This window comes from Schistocerca americana, chromosome 3, assembly GCF_021461395.2.
Source record: "Schistocerca americana isolate TAMUIC-IGC-003095 chromosome 3, iqSchAmer2.1, whole genome shotgun sequence".
NCBI classification, from domain to species: Eukaryota; Metazoa; Arthropoda; class Insecta; order Orthoptera; family Acrididae; genus Schistocerca; species Schistocerca americana.
The window spans coordinates 494,978,512-495,000,334 of NC_060121.1; the positions used below are offsets into that span (position 1 = coordinate 494,978,512).

The 21,823-nt window shown below is 43.0% G+C and overlaps 1 protein-coding gene across 1 annotated transcript in view; it reads left to right on the plus strand.

The window, feature by feature from the left end:
* LOC124607108 (cholinesterase-like) overlaps positions 1 to 14,003 on the plus strand; it is a 104,403-nt gene extending 90,400 nt beyond the window's left edge. The window contains exons 9-10 of the mRNA XM_047139305.1: positions 1,617 to 1,749; positions 13,607 to 14,003. Of these exons, the coding sequence (XP_046995261.1) occupies positions 1,617 to 1,749; positions 13,607 to 13,811 (338 nt within the window). The 3' untranslated portion in view covers positions 13,812 to 14,003. The remainder of the gene's footprint in view (positions 1 to 1,616; positions 1,750 to 13,606) is intronic.
* Positions 14,004 to 21,823: the final 7,820 nt, after the last annotated feature.

The window sequence follows — 21,823 nt, forward strand, 5'->3', positions numbered from 1 at the left end:
CACGTCCGCATGTATCCCGTGCCACCCAACGTGCTCTAGAATTTGTAAGTCAACTACCCTGGCCAGCAAGATCTCCGGATCTGTCCCCCATTGAGCATGTTTGGGACTGGATGAAGCGTCGTCTCACGCGGTCTGCACGTCCAGCACGAACGCTGGTCCAACTGAGGCGCCAGGTGGAAATGGCATGGCAAGCCGTTCTACAGGACTACATCCAGCATCTCTACGATCGTCTCCATGGGAGAATAGCAGCCTGCATTGCTGCGAAAGGTGGATATACACTGTACTAGTGCCGACATTGTGCATGCTCTGTTGCCTGTGTCTATGTGCCTGTGGTTCTGTCAGTGTGATCATGTGATGTATCTGACCCCAGGAATGTGTCAATAAAGTTTCCCCTTCCTGGGACAATGAATTCATGGTGTTCTTATTTCAATTTCCAGGAGTGTAGTATGAAAGCTTAATCATCTGTACTGTTCTTGCGTTTGACGTGCTGCTTGTGATGAATCTTTTGTTTGATATGTGATTTCTGTAGAATACGTAAACAAATGATATTGTGTTCTCCAGACGAGTAATTGTCGACCGATTTGTCTACAGAAGTTCTCGAACCAGTTATTTTGTGGCTCAGGTAAACCTGGCAGCACAGACTGAATCGTGATAAGAATATCACGAGATAATAATTAAAAATGTACTACCCTTAGTTAATTAATATGTAAATCCTTCACTGCATCACAAAGTATTTGTAAAACGGGCGCGTCAGGAAACTTGTGTGAAGAAACTATAGAACAATAATTTTGTATTTTTCAGTACAGCCGAACAGTAAGTATTCTACGATTGGATAATAAACTGGGTTGATGATACACTAGAGGAATTATTTCACATCCTGAAGAAAAATCCCTTAGTAATTGTTTGTACCACAAATTCAGTTGTGTAAGTAAAGTTATACTAATACTGATTTCATGGGCAAGATTTTTTCCGTGCCATAGCTATGTATCGCGTTTCTTGTACTGGTAGGGATTCCTATCGCATGTGACAGTTATTTCGAGGGCTCGCATTTCGCGTTTTGTAACAATCGATATTGGCGTTAAGCCCCCTGGAAATTGTTTATCCAACAGGAAGTGATAATTTTAATGGATCGTTCTTGATGTGTGCAGGATGTGCTGAGACAGTAAGAGGTTCTCTTGCAATATATAACAATCAGTCATTTCTTCCCCCTTAGCGGACAACGCTAAAAGGAAAATACGATAAGGTTTGACAGAAAGTACCAAACAAAAACTAAAAACCAAAGCAACTAGGTTTTCTATTTTTGTACATTATTCATGTAAATAGTAGTCACTAATATCATTCAGAAAGAAGTAAATTATCCAATAACTAAGAAATGTGAAATTAGTGTAAATCATTACAAGTAGAGAAGTTTTTTCTGTTTGCGCTTTTTCACATTGTGTTCAGTTCGGTACTGTAACAATAAGTTTATCCAGCGATTAAGTTTGCAAAAAGTTTGTGCGTGTGGTAGTAAATTTTTGTTTAAGACCTTTTGAGTATTTTTGTCATACCTGAAATGAATCTCAATCATGGCGACAAGAATTATGATTCTATTATTATCCACTGTCATATTATTCCAGGTGTAAAACATTCTGGTGAGCAGCCCTTCCTTTTCCTCAGAAAGGACACTGTGTACAACTTCGATCCCGACTCAGAGGAAGAGAGAGTGCGCAGGAATATTTTGCGATACTGGACCAACTTCGCTAAGTATGGGTATGTTGAACATTTACTTGCTTTAGTATGCATTTTGGAGTGCGCAAATACAATACAAATATCCAATAAATAAACCATTTTGTCTCAGAAAATTGAACATTCAATTGTGCTAAACGAGTCATCGTTTGTTTGTGTTAGCAGAAAACACCAACGATTTCACTGCAAAAAAAAAAAAAAAAAAAAACCGTCGCCCCGCGAAGGAATTACCCTAATGCACAAATACAGGATGATTTCACAAATTGAGCAAGTCAGAAACATGTTGGTCCGCCTCTGGCCCTCATGCAAGCAGTTATTTGGCTTCGCGTTGATTGGTAGATTTTTTGGATGCTCTCCTGAGAGCTACTGCGCTAAATCCTATCCAATTGGCGCGTTAGGTCGTCAAAAACAAAACACGGGTTGGTTTTAGCGTCGTGCCATTAATGCCCCAAATGTTCTTAACTGGGGAGAGACTCGTGTCTCTAGACACGTCTCTTCTGGTCATCTGGGCTCAGTTCGAAGCGGGACTCATCACTGAAGACAATTCTACTTCAGTCAATGAGATTACAGCCCGAAGACGTGTCTTCAGACGCAGTGGAGAGGCGCGGGGTAGTAAACTGACTGTCGCCCGCCATACGGCGTGACAACCAGGAGTGATGGTCTGCGACGCTATTTCGTTTCATAACAGGTCATCTTTGGATGTCACCGCGACAATCACGAGTCGGGGGCTCGTACTGTTAGCCAATCAACAGATTGTAATAATACTTAGAAAATGTATTTTAGTACAAACATACACTTTTTAATGGAACAATGCCTGTTGACGTTAACAAACTAGAAGTAGAGTAAATGAATGTCAGTGCTGTTTGTTTCATGATTATAGTGTGAGTTGTTTACACGATAGTGTATTTTGAAAGGTTCCAACACCAGCACTGTTCCAACACCGGCACTTGCTCTCTAACTGTGGTGGTACACACTATACACACTAAAGAACAACACAAAAGCACACCCCAGTTGTGTGGATTCTGACTGGTAACGAGACAGCTTACAAGACTGGTATCAAACGACAGCTGCACACGTGTTAGCATTTCAACGGATATGTCTAAGTATACGTAGATTCATACCATCGGGTGTATTTAGTATGTCCTTGTAGACGGTGGATTTCAGCTTTCCCCACAGAAAAAAGTCTACAGACGTCAAATCCAGGGAACGGGCTGGCCAAGGTACTGGTCTTCTGCCGGCCGCAGTGACCGAGCGGTTCTTGGTGCTTCAGTCTGGAACCGCGCGACTGCTACGGTCGTAGTTTCGAATCCTGTCTCGGGCATGGATGTGTGTGTTGTCCTTAGGTTAGTTAAGTTTAAGTAGTTCTAAGTTCTAGGGGACTGATGACCTCAGATGTTAAGTCCCATAGTGCTCAGAGCCATTTGAACTGGTCCTCTGATGTGAATGGGGTGCAACCCGTGTCGAAGGAGAATCCGTAGTTCACTTGCCTGACTCATACCACATCCTCACGATATTCCGCGGGAACTAACTGCAACTGTAGCAAGAAGAATAATTTCACCCTATTCTGTCGTCAATCGTTTCCTTCTGTTACGTTGTCTAGGACTTCCATCTCCACGAAACAGGTTGAAGGGGTTGATAAATAACTGCCGAGATGATTGACGTCTATTGGGATATCTTGCTGCATATAACGTACAAGAACGAACTTCGTTTTTCTAACACTCTCCACACACTATGACCATGCGTTTTCTGCACTGGTAAATTCCATCGTCCTCTCAAGAGCTACTGCTTGGACTCTCACACACTAGCTGACTAGCAAGTCGCAATGCACTCAAGGGACACACAAGCACACTGTAAGTAAACGTAACATCGTACCTAGCAACGAAGCAAGTTAAAATGCACAAATGAGGTCGGTGCGGAAATTTTTCAAAATAAGATATCTCGTAAAAGATTCTCATTAGAATTCTGCAACGAACGACAGTAACATTCTAATTTAGTCTAGTTTTAGTCTGCTACTGTCAATAGCCACTGTTCCGTTAAAAAAAAGCACTTTCTAAGTATTATTACAAAATGGTTCAAATGGCTCTGAGCACTATGGGACTTAAGAGGTCATCAGTCCCCTAGAACGTAGAACTACTTAAACCTAACTAACCTAAGGACATCACACACATCCATGCCCGAGGCAGGATTCGAACCTGCGAACGTAGTGGTCGCGCGGTTCCAGACTGTAGCGCCTAGAACCGCTCTGGCACCCCGGCCGGCTAAGTATTATGACAATCTGTTTATTGGCTACCAATACGAGTCACTGACTACCAATCCTTTTTGTGAAACTGCACATCAATAGCACTTTCCATTTCCGCAATATTCAAGTTTGAGGTAATTCACTCTGTAGACAAAAAACCATCACCCAACAAACTACTACAATTATATATCTCAACAGCTCCGAAAATGACGAGGAGATTGAACGAATGTAAGTGAGTTAAAAGACATTATTATCCTCTCCTGTATCAACCTTTTCATCTCAGAGTAGCACCTACAAACCATATCCTCAATTATTTACTGGATACATTCCACCTTTGTCTTCCTCTGCAGTTTTTATCGTCTGCTGCTCCCTCTAGTACCACGTAAGTTATTGCCCGATGTCTTAGGAGATGTCCTATCGTCCAGTCGCTTCATCTTGTCAGTGTTTCCCACATATTCCTTTCTTCGCCGATTCTGCGGAGAAACTCATCACATTTTATCTTATCAATCAACCTAATTTCCAAAATTCGTCTATAGTACCACATCTCACATGCTTCTGTTCTCTTCCTTTCCAGTTGTCCCACAGTCCATATCTCCCTGCCATACAATGCTGTGCTACAAACGTACATTCGCAGAAATTTGTTCCTCAAATTAAGACAGATGTTTGACACTACTAGACTTCTCTTGGCCAGGAATGCCCTTCTAACCAATGCTACTCTGCTGTTTGTGTTCTCCGTGCTCCGTCGGCCGTAGGCATAAGCAGCAGAATTCATTAGCTTAATCTACTCCTTGATCACTAATATTGATGTTAAGTTTCTCGCTGTTGCCATCTGTGCTACTTTCCATTACTTTCTTCTTTCTTCGATGTACTCTCAGTCCATATTCTGTACTCAATAGACTACTCTTTCCATTCAACAGATCGCTTACTTCTTGTTCACTTTCACTCAGGATAGCAATATCAGCGAATCTTGTCATTGATATTCTTTCGCCTTGGATTAATCCCACTTTTCAGTCTTTCTTTTATTTCCGTCATTGCTTCGTCGACGTACAGATTGAATAGCAAAAGCAAATGACTTCATCCCTGTCTTACACGCTTTTTAATGTGTGCACTTCGTTCACCGTCTTCCTCTCTCACTGTTCTTTCATGGTTCTTGTACATATTGTATATTACCAGTCTCCCCCTACAGCTTACCCACATTCTTTTCAGAACTTCGAACATACTGCACCACTTTGCACTGTCGAACACTTTTTCCAAATCGACAAATCTTATGAACGTGCCTTGATTTTTCTTCAGCCTTGGTTTTATTATCAACCACAATTTCAGAACTGAACCTCTTGTGCCTTTATCTTTCCTTAAGCTAACAGATCCTCAATCTTGTGTTCCATTCTTCTGTGCATTGTTCTTGACAGAAACTTGGATGCATGAGCTGTTAGTCCAATTGTGCGATAATTCTCGCACTTATCAGTTCTTACAGTCTTGAGAATTGTGAAGATGATGTTTTCCCAAAAGTCTGATGGTATATTGCCAGTCTCATACATTCTACACAACAATATGAACAGTCATTTCGTTGCCCCTTTGCCCAGTGATTTTAGAAATTCAGATGGAATATTATCAATCTCTTGTGCCTCATTTGATTTTAAGTCCTCCAAAACTCTTCTAAATTCTGAATTAACACTAGATCCACTATTTCACCCCTATCGACTCCTGTTTCTTCTTGTATAACGTCATCAGATAAGCCCTCCCCCTCATAGAGACTCTCAATGTACTCTTTCCACCTATCCTCTTTCTCCTCTGCATTTAACAGTGAAATTCCTTTTGCCCTATTAATGTTACCGTCCTTGCTTTTAATTTCGCCGATGGTTGTTTTGACTTTTCTAAGTGCTGAGTCAATCCCACCGACAATCATTTCTTTTTCGATTTCTTCACGGTTTTTCATATACCCATTTCACCTTAGCTTCCCTACACTTCCTTTTTATTTCATTCCTAAGTGACTTGTATTTCTGTTTTGCTGAATTTCCCTGAACATTTTTTTACTTCCTTCTTTCGTTGACAACTGAAGTATTTCCTCTGTTACCCGTGGTTTCTTCTCAATTTCTTTCCTTGTACCCACGCTTTTCTCTGCAACATCTGAAGTGGCCCTTTTTAGAGATACCTATTCCTCTTCAACTGAACTGCCTACTTATGTACTCATTATCGCGGTATGTATAGCCTCAGGGAACTTCAAAGGTATCTCATCAATCCTTAGTTCTTTCGTACCCCCCTTCTTTGCTCACTGATTCCTCCTGACTAAACTTCAGCCTCATTTCAACATCACCGCTGCGGTCGCAGGTTCGAATCCTGCCTCGGGCATGGATGGGTGTGATGTCCTTATGTTAGTTAGGTTTAAGTAGTTTTAAGTTCTAGGGGACTGATGACCTTAGAAGTTAAGTCCCATAGTGCTCAGAGCCATTTGAACCATTTTTGAGTACATATATGCTCCTGGGCTCACCTTGCAATCCAATATCTGACTTCGGAATATCTGCTTGAGGCCGGCGTAATCTGACTGACATCATCCTGTATCCCCCGGCCTTTTCCAAGTGTATCTCCTCCTCTTGTGATTCTTGCACAGAGGATTCGCTATTAACATCTGAAATTAGTCTTTCTCCTCTCTTACTCCCATTACCAAACCCATATTCTCCCGTAATCCTTTCTTCTACACCTTTCTCTACAACTGCTTTCCAATCCCCAATGACAATTAGATTTCCCTCTCTCTCTTTATGTACTGAATTGCCCGTTCAACATCCTCATATACTTTCTCTACCTCTTCATATTGTGCCTGCGACATCGGCATGTATACCTGAACTACTGTTGTGGGCGTTGGTTTGCGGTCGATTCTGATGAGAACAATCGTATCACTGAACTGTTCACGGGAACTCACTCTCTGTCATACTTTCCTATTCGTAACGAATCCTGCTCCCGTTATAACATTTTCTGCTGCTGTTGATATTACCCTATACTCGTCTGATCAGAAATCCTTGTTTTCTTTCGATTTCACTTCACTGACCCTCACTATATCTAGACAGAGCCTTAGCATTTCCCTTTTATGAACTTCTAGCTAGCCTACCACGTTCAAACTTCTGAAATGCCACATTCCGACTCGTAGAATGTTATCCTTTCGTAGATTATTCATTCTGTTTCTCATGGTCACCTCCTCCTCGGCACCTCCTCTCGGACATCCGAATAGGGGGCTAGTCCGGACTCTTTTTCCAATGGAAAATCATCATGATACTTTTTCAATTACAGGGCACATATCTTGTGGATACACGTTAGGTATCTTTGATGCAGTGGTTTCCATTGCCTTCTGCATCCTCATGCCGTTGATCTTTGCTGATTCTTCCACTTTTTAGAGGCAATTTCCCAACCCCAAGTGCAAGAGAGTGTCCTGATACAATGTCCGCTCCTTCGCCCTCTTCGACAAGGCCGTTGGCAGAATAAGGGTGACTTCTTACACCGGTAGTCTTTGGCAGCCATTATCAATAATTTTTATTCAAAATTTAAGTAGTGGCGCGGTTCGAACCCGGGGCCGAGAACGTTTTGATTACAAATGGAAGACGCTACCTCTTGACTACCGGTATAAGAATCGTAAGGTAGATTGTATACGTTGAAGAGACGTGCAGACATTGGACGGTTTCATAATGATTATATATTAACAAGAAAGAGATTTCGGTACCAAAAGACATTTCCAGGCGCAGATGTGGACTCTGATCACAGTTTATTAATTATTAATTGTAGAATAAAACTGAAGAATTTGCAAAAATGTAGGAAATTAAGGAGATGGTGTAACGTTCCTGGTGATAATAGGAAAAATGCTAAGTGGATTAATTAACCCCTCCAACTTTCGTAATTTTAGCAGTCACACGGCAAACTCAAATTTTAACCCTCATATGCTTCATTCTGAGTTCCTGATTATAACACTTCCCACCCAAAAGATGTGCCAGTATTTAACAAGATGAATTTCAGCAAGTAATACCAGCGCTCATTTTCCGTAGCACACCTGAATGCAACTCGCTTACATCTTGTCTTGTAGACGTCATCCCAATCAGTTCCTTCTCCGCAGGCCGCACGCTTCAGCGTGAATGCAGGAAACAGTGCATTACAAACTGGCAAATCGGAAAGAATTCAGTGCCACTAAATAATTAAAAATTACGGAATTTAGGAGGCCTCTTGATTTTTATTTCTATTTGTATGACAATGAAACAAAGAAAAAATTTCTGAGAGGCATTCTGCTGTCAATACTTGTTTTTGGATACGTTTTGTTTGTAGAACACTCTAAAAGTCACAAAAAATGCTTCACACGATCTCACAGTTCACACGATATCACACAAATGTTCTTCGAAGCAGCTTTTAACGATTCAATTAGTTTTTACCAGAAATCGCATTCGAGACATTAAAGTACGAGCTGCCTGCCCGGAAACCGAACATAGATTCCTGGTGAGCTGTCTTAACTAGTAGACGCACGCTGCCTTGGGTCAGTAGTTGCGTCTGTGACTATCAAGTCTCAACATCAACTTAAATTTCTGTTTCTTTTTACGTGAAGTTTGAAAGTTACTGCTATGAGTGCAAGCAGCGACACAAGAACAGTTGGTGGTGCATTTTAATATTGAAAATGCTGATAGTGATGTCCTTCTGAACAAAGCCTTCCAGGCGAGTCCCTTTTGTCTGTAAGGTTCCAGCACAGGTCTCAAGCTCTTTGACCATCTGTTGCGTGACGTGAAGTGTACGCTTCTACCTTACAGTAAATCTTCCTATGCTGAATGAAAAAAATGTAGCAGTAAAAAGATAATGAAATGTAGGAGGAGGTGAAGCATAAATGCCACAATGGGACCTGGATAAATTATAAGAGGAAGAGATTGTTGAGAGTTTCAAAGAGAGCATTAGGCAACGACTGACTGAAACAGGAGAGTGGTATACAGTAGAAGACATGTGACAAACTTTAAGAGATGAAATAGTAAAGGCAGCAGAGGTTCATGTAGATAAACAGACAAGGCCCATTAGAAATCCTTGGATATCACAGGAGATATTGAGTTTAAATGATAAAAGGAGAAAATATAAAACTGCAAATGAAGCAGGTGTGAAATGAGATTGACTGAAAGGGCCAAATGGCTAAGCAGGAGTGCCTAGAGGAGCAACGCGGGACTACAGAAGCATGCATAAATAGTGAAGAGACAGATACATTAAAGAGGCCTTTGGAGGAAAGAGAAACAGCTATGTGAATATCGAGAGCTAAGATGGGAACTTGTACCAGGGAAAGGTAATGCGTGAGCATTGATAAAACCGATGAAATGCAGCGAAGGATTTTTGACTGGAAATGGAGGAAAAAATGTCCTATTAACATGGAAATGGACAGTGTGCCTGTGACAACAAAAAATCGTCCCGGAACACAGTCTCAATAGATGTTCAAAGTGGCCTCCATTGGATGCAGTACACACGGCTGCACATAATCATATTTCGGCTTACACCATGTTGGCTTGCCACTTGTCTGGAGCTTGTACTAGGGCTCGCCTCAATGTCCTGTAGAATCTGGTCCTCCAAATCCGTCATCTTCCTGCAGGATCATCTGTCTGCAAAGGACCCCTGATAACACAAACGCTCAAAAAGGGCTGGTGTGGTTTGTGTCTGTGAGGGTACTTGTTTTGGTGCTGCCTCTCGACCGTTTCCATCTGCCTGGCCGTACAAAAACACCATCTCGGCTTGTTGCCGACGTGAAAACCGGACCATACTGCTGCTTTCGGTACGCTTCGTCAATCACACAGCATGTAACTTACAAGGAACGCATGACATGTAATCAGACGAACTCATTCATTAACGTCATCTACAACGACAACGATGCACTTCCGGCCATATGGTCATAGGACCGTTTTTCCTTGATTGCAACTCAGGAATCCGTCCCTGCAGTTTGTCGAAATGAACTTGAAGGCAATACTATGCGAAGGTAATAGGAAATATATGAATATGAGATGGGAAGTACGATACTGTGAGAATAACATGACAGAGAAGATAAAAGATCTAAGCTGAAACAAGACCCCTGGTCAGACGTAATTTGCTCAGAACTGATATCGTTTGGAGAGCCAGCCATGACAAAACTATTCCACCTGGTGAGCAAGGTGACAGGTGCTGACGGGTGTGAATATTACCGAAATATCAGCTTAATAATTCATGGTTGCAAAATACTAACACAAATAATTTACAGAAGAATGGAAAAGACTGGCAAAGCCAACCTCGGGGAAGATCAATTTGCCAGCAGAGGTTCCAATAGATAAATAGACAATGCTGTAACATACGAGGAAGTGCAGACTTTATGACTTAACTTAGAAGAAAGGTTAAAGGAAGGCAAAACTGTGTTCATAGCTTTTATGGAAAACTTTTGACAATGTTGAATGGAATACACTCTTTGAAATTCAGAAGATAGAAGGGATAAAATGCGGCAACTAAAAGAAACCAGATGCCAATTATAAGAGTCGAAGGGCATGAAAGGGAAGAGGTGATTGAAAGAGAGAGAGAGACAGAGCTGTAGTCTATGCCCAATGTTATTCAGACCGTACATAGAACAAGCAGTAAAGGAATCAAAAGAAAAATGTGAAGGAGGAGTTAAAGTTCAAGTAGAATAAGTAAGAACTCAGATGTTTGCTAGTGACATTGTAATTTTGTCAAACAGTTAAGGATTTAGAAGTGCAGTTGCTTGCAATAGACAGTATCTTGGAAGGAAGATATAAGATGAACATTAACAAAAGCAAAACAACGATATTTGAATGTAGTTGAATTAAATCAGGCGGTGCTGCGGGAACTAAACTAGGAAATGGGACAATGAAAGTATGAGATGATTTTTGCTGTTTGGGCGGCAAAATAACTGATAATGATCAAAGTACAGAGTATGTCAAATGTAGATTGGCAATGGCAAGAAACGTGTTTCTGAAGAAGAGAAATTTGTTAACCTCGATATAAATTACAGTTTTTGAAGATATTTGGAATGTATTTTTGTATGGAAGTAAAACATGGAGGAAAAGTAGATCAGACACAAAGAGAATAGAAGCTTTGGAAATGATTTGATGCTACAGAAGAATGCTGAAGATTAGCTGGGTAGTTCTCACTACTAATGAGGAGGTATTGAATAGAATTGAGGCAATAATGTGTGGCATAATTTGACGAAAAGAAGAGACTGTTTAATATGACTCATTCTGAGACATCAGGAAATTTCAGTTTAATATTGAAGGGAAATGGGAGGGGGGGGGGGGGGGGGGAGGGAATTGCAGAGGGATATCAAGAGAGCAAGTAAGCAGGTTCAGCAGTTATCTGGAGACAAAAAGGCTTGCTCAAGATACAGTAGCGTTGAGAACTGCGTCAAACCAGTCTTCGCACTTAAGACCACAACAACAACAGCAACAACAACAAACTTCTGAGATAAGCTGTTGTGAAACCAACGTACATCTGTCTCTTCAATTGGCACTGAGAATGCTACGCAACCAGTTGTCAAACGTGTGACATTTTTACCACAAAAAATATCATACATTTGACAACCGTTTGCGCAATATTCTTACAAGGAAACTCCCCATCACATCCGTCTCCGATTCAGTGATAAGATGGGCCTCTAGATAGCCTGTCAAAAACTGAATACAGATCACGCATGAAAACAGGAAGAAGGTGTGCTGAAGTGTGAAAAAATACAAAACAGAAACAGTGAAAGGTCCAAGTTTAGAAATTTAGGAATATTGAGCGGAAATGAACTGCCCAGAGTCGTGATTAAGTGGTCACCGTGTTGGACTGTGAAGCGGACAAGCTGTGTTCAGAATTCCCTCGCGCCTTTTATTTTATTTTTTCACAACATTATGAACTGTCCGTCCGTCATGGAAATGTTTGTTCCCTTTTTGTAGTCTTGGTAGTTGTCATACTATACACTGGTTATAGAATATGAGTCATGTGGTAAGAATACGTTACCGTCGGAAATAAACGTGATAAATAGTGAGAACAGCCGAGAAACCACATAGACGTCTCACAGAAATGTAAACAACAAATAAACAGGAGTGAACTACGTTACAACAAAGGAATTCAACAGTCAAAGCTTCCAAAACCAAACGCAACTTCAAAACGTTAAAAACGTATGTTCTGACAGAGCATAAAGAAACTGTGTGATCGTAAAACTGTTGCATTCATTTGTTGCTTATGTGACAAACTATTATGTTTTCATCATTTCTTGGAAGTGATTACATTCACATTCATACAAACACCTATATCGGGCAAGGAGTCATACCTCACTCACTTACCTGGGGTACAAATTAGGTACGACGTTAAGGGACTCCTAATATATGACATACCTACTGTCACTAATGCCGTGTGTGACACACCAGACGTGTTTTCCAACGGAGGATTCGCTTGACTTGTCACGTTGTCATCAAATGTTTGCGGCTCCTGTTCGAAAGCCACATCCTTTCGGCTGCTAATAGAGTGCTTGTGCAGAATGAACTTTCATTTTAAGTCGCTACCTTACACCTGACTGTTGCAGGCGGACGTTACACCACGACACAGACACAAATTTCAATACATATATAATAGGGCCCAGTGGATATCCCGTCAGAATCTGAACACAGATCAAGCATAAAAACAGAAAGAAGGTTTCATGAACTATGAAAAAATGCAAAATATAAACATTGAACGTTGCAAGGACAAGAAGTGCAACAATATAGAGCAGCCCGGAAGAGCGACCGCATCGTGGTAGGATGGTCACGGTGTTATATTGTCAAGCGGGCGAGCCGTGTTCAAACTTCATTCGTGCCAATATATATATATATATATATATATATATATATATCCTTGCACCGTTCAATGTTTATATTTTGCATTTTTTCATAATGTATATATTGGCACGAATGAAGTTTGACCATTCTACCACGATGCGGTCGCTCTGCCGGGCTGCTCTATGTTGCTGCACTTCTTATCCTTGGACCGTTCAATGGTTTATATAGTTTTTCATAGTTCATTACACCTTCTTCCTGGTTTCATGCTTAATCTCTGTTCAGTTTTTTAAGGGCTATCCACTGGGCCCTCTTACCAGTAAATCTGAGCGGGCTGCGTTGGGAGTTTCCCCTGTCATCACCGAACCTTCTGAGGGATATTTCAGTGAGTGCACGTATAATACCTGGAATATTTGACTGCCTGAAAGTAAAATGCGAGTGTTAAGTTTATCATGTTAGGAAGAACGATGGGAATTAAGTACTCAGATAATGTATATTGGAAACAAGTGCTTTTAAAATCTTTATTAGAGGAGAGTACAGGTTGGTGGCACTTGTGTTACGATACCCAGAAGTAATTCCCTGAAGTGTACAGACAGGGGCTATGATACATAACACATAGTACTAAGAACACTGAGTGTAGCAGGCGTCAGAGATGAAAAGACGCAAATAATTAACAGTAATTTAGTTCAACAGATAAAATTGAAATGAAATTTTTACTAGTAATTTTTTTCAGATCTTATATTTTTCCCTGAGACATTTATGTCTCTTGTTTATCTACGATAACGACTGAATCAGAAGAAATGAATTAAAATTTGTAAAATTTAATATCCTCTTCGATCTAGACCGAGTCAACTTCAGCTTTGTCTTTTGTTTTCAGTAATCCGACCCCAGAGGCAGACCCTGTGGTGTGGGAGCCGTACGACAACACAAACCGCAGCTACTTGCTGATGCAGACCAACTTCACACTTGCCTATGATAAGGACGCAGAGAGGATGGAGTTCTGGAACAAGAATCTTGCGCTACTCCCCTACGCAGACGATCTCTTAGATAATACGAATGTATCGTTTTATGGCGATATGTAGTGGTAACATTCACTGGAGTTCCCAACAGCGTCAAGTGATTTGTGAGAGGAGTTCGTAAAATGCAGGAGTACATCTCGGTTCATAACGCCACCGGAATGCCAGTAGACTAACCATGAAATTGTCTATGGGTCCCATTTATCATCCACATGATGAAAACTGATCGTTACGAAGAACTTCCAAACGTCAATCACTGTAATTATTAAGAGAATTAAGAAATACATGTATTTAACTTCGAAAAGTAATATAGAATATAAGTTACATGTCTAAGTACTACCTGCTTTCCTATAGTGTACTATAGAGGTGGAGCTGGGTGTGGACTAGTGGTTCTTTGGTGGGGGTGGAGAGTGGTTGCAGAATATGAATACAGCAAGCGGCAGCAAATAATTTATTGGGTTTTAAGTTGGACAAGAGCAGACACAGCGCCCACAGGAGGCGAGCGGCAGTACACCTCTGCCTGAGACGGACTACAAACCGTACGTCGGAGTCAGCGCTTTCCATCTCTATGGCTCGGCAACGACCTCGGTAGCAGCACATTGAACTGTCTAAGTGCTGTGTCAGGCGGCGCCTCTGCTCTCGTAATTGCAGTCAGGAGGAGCTGTCCTGTGGCGGCCCAGAGTTAGCTTTGGATCGGTGGCTGTCAGGCCGCAGTGGCTCAAAATTGAGAGGACGTTAAATCGACCCCTGGTCCGTTCATTGTTTAGGCTTTGAGGATGGTGGCGGATAAAAATCCGTTCAGAAATTGTGCAGCTGATGCCATTAATCAACATCACTTGCCCTCGTAGTTCTAAACACATTGTGCTACCAGTGTGCCCGTGGCCATAACTGGTATGGATGGTGACTGCGGGACACGCTTCAGGAAACAGCCAATTTGACATTTTTGCTTGCAATTACCTGCCTGGAACACTCAAATGCTGGTTTCTGTGTACTGAACAGGTTTACCTCGGACGAGCCCGGTGCTGTACATAGTAGTTTTTTGGGACAGACGGTGACTCACTTGGCCCGGCTTTGCAGCAACTCCAGAGTGGGGAGCAGTGTTTGGGACTTTATGTCTGGTATCTCTTACCTCGTGTAATGAATCTCCTCAGGGCTCCCTGTGCCACCAGGTAGGAATGAATTAGGAAACATTCGAACCGACAATCCTTACAGGTGAGTGATATCTGCACTCGAAAATCTACAAACTGCTGCACCACGTAGCCTACAACCAGTTGGGTTCTGATTTCTTGTACCAAGTATGCCTGACTGACTTCGGATACCTGCGAATCTGTATCTAGCAAAAACTTGCACATTCAGTTTCCTACACAGCTGGTTAGAGAAGTAGTCTGCCACTGAGTTAGCATAGGGTGCCTCCCGCTGACATACGCTGGGAACGCTGCACAGTGGCTGTACTGTTCCCTGTTTGATTTAACGTTGGTGAGAGAGGTCCACCCCAGAACCCCATTCTCATGTTTGCGTGTTCCTGTGCTGGCAGTCTAGTTCAGAGCCCAACGTATTTACACTTCATACATTGAAACTTGCTACAATATCGTTGGAGGTGACCTGGCTGAATACACCTATAACACTTGAACTTGATATTAAAACATACTTTCCTGTCCCTAGGCTTGCTCACGGCGTCTATCATGGCCAAAGCCGTTGGAACTGTTACGGCCTCGTTTAAAGTCGGTGCAAACTCTACGCACACTTTACACGTCGTCTCAGAAGACAAACCTCACACAAATGCTTCTGGCACCCTTTGTTCTGCCTCTGCCCTATTGGAATTATCGTCATCTATCGGTTCATACATATTAATGTTTATCTTCCTTATGTGATCCATAAAACTCTCCACAAACTCTCTCTGTTTTTGAGTTATTCCCTTCAGTTGTTTCCGATAGTGTGCAAATGTGTTCTGGTCCATCCAAAATAGACAACAAGATACATAAAATCCATACGTGTCTGAGTACGTAATACATACTGTTGGTGGAAGCAGGGCAATAGACTTCATGTAAGAAACTGAAACTGACGCACATGGAGCATCCTGGAAGGACTGACTGTTTCGAAACTCATCGTGACACATCACGTACGACCTAGCATCACCAGCTAATTATAGTCGAGCCATACTTAACAACTGCTCGTCATTTAAATTCCCTAATATTCCCCAGATTTACACCACAGTGTAGTCACTAATGATACCATTCTTGCGTCTAAGACTGATGGGGACATGTTATGAATTGGCTGTTCCCTTCTTTCTTCGCTAAGTCTGTGTATCTCACAATATAAATACACATTATCAGCCTGCACTTTAGTTAACTGGTGCAGCAAGTGATGAATTGTTTCTTGAGTTGACACTTCTTCACTTACTGCCAATTTGCACAACTATTACTACCAGGAATTTACAGTATACCTAGGAAAACAAAACAGAAAAGGCAAAATCTTCCTAATGGGCCTATGCAACCCCACACACTTACTTGTACATTTTCGTCGAACATCACTTCTGCAATGCCCCTGTCATCGTCCTCATTCCAACCTTCAACAGGTTTTGTGGTATCACTTGTAAAAGCATGGGCTAGGTATAGGCGAGCGGAGGATGGTAGGTGGTAGGTGGTAGATGCAGAACTACCGGTGACAAATTTACTTCTAAGTTGGATGGGCAAGTCGGTAGGGGGTGAGTTTCTGGCCGGGACGGAGTGGCAATTGTGTGTCTAGAATAAGTGCTTTCTGTCAGTACGGCTCGGCACTGACCTAGCTAGCAGCGCACCGTACTGCCTCGGTGCTACATCAGGTGGCTGTGACGCTGCTCTCATAACTGCGATAGAAGGAGCCAGCGTGTGGCCCAGGGTCGAACGTGGGACCGGTGGTCGGAGGGTGGTGGCTGGCTCAGTCCGACCATAGTGGCTTAAGACCATACAGTCTGTGGCTAGACCCCCGGCTGACAGTCCCGTCGGGATGATGGAAGAACGTTGGCAACCTCGCAGTAGCAGCCTGCACACAGTAGACGTTGATGCCCAGTTGTCGCAACATGTCTAAGCTGCACCCTGGCTGGACAGCCAATTTTCATACACAACAATGCAGGTCTTGTTGCAGCTGAGGTCAAGCACGCGGCCTGCCAAGTGCTGTTAATGATGGTTATTGCTCCCTGTATCTTGGTAGTAGTTGCAAGGCCAGTGGCATAGTGTAAATGCTGAGCCAGTGATTGTCAGGAAGTGCCTCGATTTCGCCACTGGGCTCGGACATGATCCCATGACGCTACAGTACAAAGGAGATCTGGAAAGTATTTCTTATTACTGTTTTATTTAAACCGGTGATTGAAGTGTCGTGCTGAGCGGCACAAGAAAGTCCAAGTTATAATAAGTTTACTGAACAAAACAAACTCTCGCTCCGATTGTAGGCAATTAGAAGGTAAGAATACAGTAGCAAGAGTAACAGAATGGGTACTGAATAATTGTGGCTCAAAATAAGGGAAAGACTGCACTAAGAGCCCAGGGCACTGGTTGGACAGAAAAAAAATCCTGCCTGAAGCCAACACGGGAATGACCACTTGCTGGTTCCTCAATGACCTCTGGCTATATGTTAAGTTCATGGCTGAAAAGTCTGAGTCCGAGGATGACGACTGTCCGTGTTTAGGTCCAATAAGATAGCACTTAGAGCTTGGACCGAAAACAAAGCCAGCAAGTCCTATTCAGAATAACGTCGCTGCAGGAACTAACGACCGTGGATATCAGTCAGTGAGAGAGTCGGGGAGAAAAACCTACGATTTCTGGCAACGGAGATTATTGCTGAGGACGGATTTCGAGAGCAATCCTGTTTGATGGGGTTAGTAGCCCCCGTTGTCTGGCCCAGCGAAGATTCTCGAAGCCTGACTGACTAGTGCTTTTTTTAAGGGTGGAGCCCCTCCACACCCACACCGACATGGAGGTCATCATAAGAAATCTACTTACTGTTCCCTCTGTATTTGTTAGTTACTAATCGAGGCCTTCACGGGATGTGGAGCCGTGATGTTATCCATACGTCTGGGTAGGTTTACCCACTAGTACGGTGGCATTGAGGAGATAGATGGTGGGCGAAAGGCGAAAGAAGGGTAGCGGTTTCATGGCCAAAGGGGTAAAAAACAGTGCCAAGGCAAGCGCCAAGGGAAAAAAACCTCTGTGATAGCCTGGTCGGATAGTAAGAGCAGTAGCGATTTTCTTGCTAACAGTGACTGATCATCCAAGGGCGGGGTTGTTCTTACTTTTGGGTATCGCTCAATGCTCGGTAGCGTCGTCGTTGCTTAGGTCGTCATAAATAGTGTCAGTCCTATCGAGGAGAGGTACTGCTGCGCTGGGCACCTGCAAAGTTTCATGGGCCAGCTGCAGCTGTCCCTGTAACAAGCCAAGGTCGTTATATGAGTGGTCGATTGGCCCTAAATCGATCGCACTGTGGTTGGGTTTGTGCAGTACGGCTTCACTGCATTGCCGACTGGTCAGCTGGTTTGCGACTGGCAATAATAGTTAGCTTTGCTGTGCTATGTCTGTATGTTGGTGCTACCTGGTGCTCTCCTGTCGTCGGCTTACATAGCTGCCTGCAGCGGAATATTGTTGGCACTCTTTCCTTGCTACGCGGCGCGCGGACTCTATCAGGTTCGGTGTCGGTGGTGCCTTCTGTAGACGCAGGCTTCGCCTCCTGGTGGCCGGTCTTGAAGGCATCGAGTCGCATTTGCTATGCTGAGGCATGCAGTGGCAGTGATGGTTGCCCACGTGATGGGTCTGCCCGACCGGTTTCTGATCTATTAGGTGAGAGCCTCTGACATAATGTGACTGATGCCCTATTTCTTACTGAGATGTTACCATCAAAGTACATAAAAAAACATTCTCCAAAACTACTGGATACATCAAATTTGTAATTCTGTCACTTCAGGGATTATTTTGTATGAATTTTTTGCTCCATGTGCGTTAGTTTCAGTTTCTTACATGAAGTCTATTGCCCTGCTTCCGCCAACAGTATGTATTACGTACTCAGACACGTATGGATTTTATGTATCTTGTTGTCTATTTTGGAAACCAACACTTGTAACCAGACATTAACTAAAAATTACATAGATAAATTTGTTTTGTGTCTTGTTGAAAGATTCTCCAATTTTACGATATTTTAGCTTAAATTTGCTGTCTCACTAATCTACAAATGCAAACAGGCTCAATCAACTATATTACCTGGTATAACGACAGTGTTTTCATTAGTGATGCGTTTGTGGCAGTCCAACTTCCTGACTGACAATGTGTTAGAAACAAACGTTATCCATTGTGGGTTGGTTGCTGGTGAGTACTAAATATAGCACATTTATGAAATAAAGGGAACAATATAAGACAGCTGTGAAATTCGCTTGGTATAAATATGTATTAAAAACGTTAAATTGGAACAATGCGTATAACTGACAACTTCTCAGGAAAGAACATCTACAAAAATGAAGTGCTATTCGCTTTCAGCTTTCCCTAAATAATTTACAAGATTTCAGTTTTCATTAACAGTTGTAAGCAAAATCATTGCGTTTAATCAAACACAGGAACAAGCTGGCTTTAAAGGTGGATATAGCACAACTCGTCGATTGTAAATCTTGACTGATAATGAAGAACACAGCATATACAATTAATTAACATCGTGATGTAGATTTATAAATGATGAGAAAGATTTTGACTCGATTTCAACTAGATCTATGCTAACAATACTTAAGGAACAAAGCATTGACGCAACTTATATTAACCCACTCAAAAAATTTCACTGACAACTTAAAAACATTAGTTCGCTGAACACCATAAAAGTTGATACTACCTGGTGACGTTGCACGCATTTGACGTGGTAAGAAAAGTATGAAAGCAGAGCAGAGACAAATGAGGAATCATTGTACGGGTCGCAAATTGGGAAATCGCTGACTTAAGCGACTTTGATAAAGAGTAGGTTATGATGGTCAGGCACATAGGAAAGAGTATGTCGAAAAAGACTGAGCATCTCTCTAAAGTGGTTGAAGGATGCTGAAACTGTGTGTTTCGGAGAAAATCGTTAGCGCACATTGTTGAACAACGGGTTCTGCAGCAGATTTCCTATGTACCCTCAACTACACTGTCAATTACGACTGCAATGGGCACGGGATCATCGATATTGGATTGCTGATTAATAAAATTCCCTAGTGGGATTAATCGTGTACAGATGTGCCGCCATCTAGGGAATCTGTTGCTCTAAACCTGCACTGCACCACTGACCTAGGTCGGTGGAGGAAATATTATGCGATGGATGACATTAACCTGGTCTTCCATGGGACCTGTGGTAATAATAGAAGGCACCAGGGCGTGTGTGGATTATATGAACATTATTGTGGAGCACTTGCTTCCCGTCATGCTTCGTATTGTTGCGACTTCTGCACCACTTGTTAGCAGCAGACATTAGCAGCAGACACAGTGGCTGCGCCAAAGACTGAAACGGCGTGGATGGTTCAAATGGCTCTGAGCACTATGGGACTCAACTTCTGAGGTCATTAGTCCCCTAGAACTTAGAACTAGTTAAACCTAACTAACCTAAGGACATCACAAACATCCATGCCCGAGGCAGGATTCGAACCTGCGACCGTAGCGGTCTCGCGGTTCCAGACTGCAGCGCCTAGAACCGCACGGCCACTTCGGCCGGCGAAACGGCGTGGAGTTTTACAATTATTTATTGAACTTTCTTTACAATTTCTCCCTCGTCGTCGCTGCCCAGCCGTGCGGATTCCTCTGCCTGGCTGCTGCTGTGTAGATCCTCCGACAATGCGCGCCACACGCGCCGCTGATCGCACTCGGGAACCTCAGGCCACCAGTGCTCAGCTGAATCCAGGACGCCCTGTGGTTGAGATGAACTCGTCGCCACCTGGCGCCCCAGTATGGCACGCCCACGGAGCCTCATCGCCGTGAGGTCAGCTGCCGACGACTGCTGCACCGGCGGCTGGGAAGCCGTCAGTCGCGATGTCCGTGAGGTCCCGTCATGGACGGACCACGCGCCATGGCGCTGCGTTGCCGTGAAGTCCGGACGTCAGTCCCCAGCGGCGCCTGTGACCAAGACCGCGCTGCGGCCGGTCCTGCTGGAAGTTCTCGCTGTAGTTAGTCAGCCATGGTGCCGACCGAACTCGGGTTGACCTTCAGAGCTGGAGTTGACATCTGGTGGTGAACGGATGACTCCTGCGAGCTGGATCAGACTTCCAGAATCGTCACCTACGAAGATTGAACATTCAGACACGTACCACGTCCGTCCTCAGATCCGAACTGCTTCCTAATGGCTTCTGTCTGTTGCTGCCTGCGCTCCACTATTTAAATCCAGAAGGAGGACGTTTTTTTACCCTCGGTGGTAGCTTTTTGCTATTACTCCCGCAGTATATTGCAGCGTAGCTTAGCGTGCTGGACTCACTTCCCCTTACTCAGCACTCTCCAGGCTTCGCTCGGCGCCCGGTCTGTGTGCGTCCTTGCGGCAGACTGTTGGTAGACTGCTGCTGTCAGCAAGGCTATATGTGCGTGCTTATTTCGCAACGCCTTGGTCGCCGGCGTGCCTCTGTTTTGCCATTCTCCACTGCGTGAAGGAACACTTACTACATGTGGCCGCAACACTGCCTCCTCCTAAAAATTAAATTCGTCCCCGAATTTACCCTATACGTTATCTCTAGTTCTATCCTATATTCTACTTCTTCCCTGTATACATCCAGGTTGCCCTGACTCATGTCCTACTGGTAATGCATTCTACAGAAATCTCATGGAGCGGTCTTGCATTAACATGCTGAATCCTTCGTTTTAATAAGACATATACCACACCGATAAGTACAATCAACACGGTAATAGTACTGGTTGAAATACCAATGGTCACTATGCTACGTTTCCGCCTGGTATCGTACTCCTCCATATGCCTTAATAATTGCTGCATTGAACTTTGACCTTTCTCCGAATCTACTAATTTATCTATCGTTTGCAATAGTGTAGCATCCAAAGTGTTGTTAATATACGTCAAAGTTTTGTCCTGGAGCGATGCTGAATGACGCATTTGGCCATTAC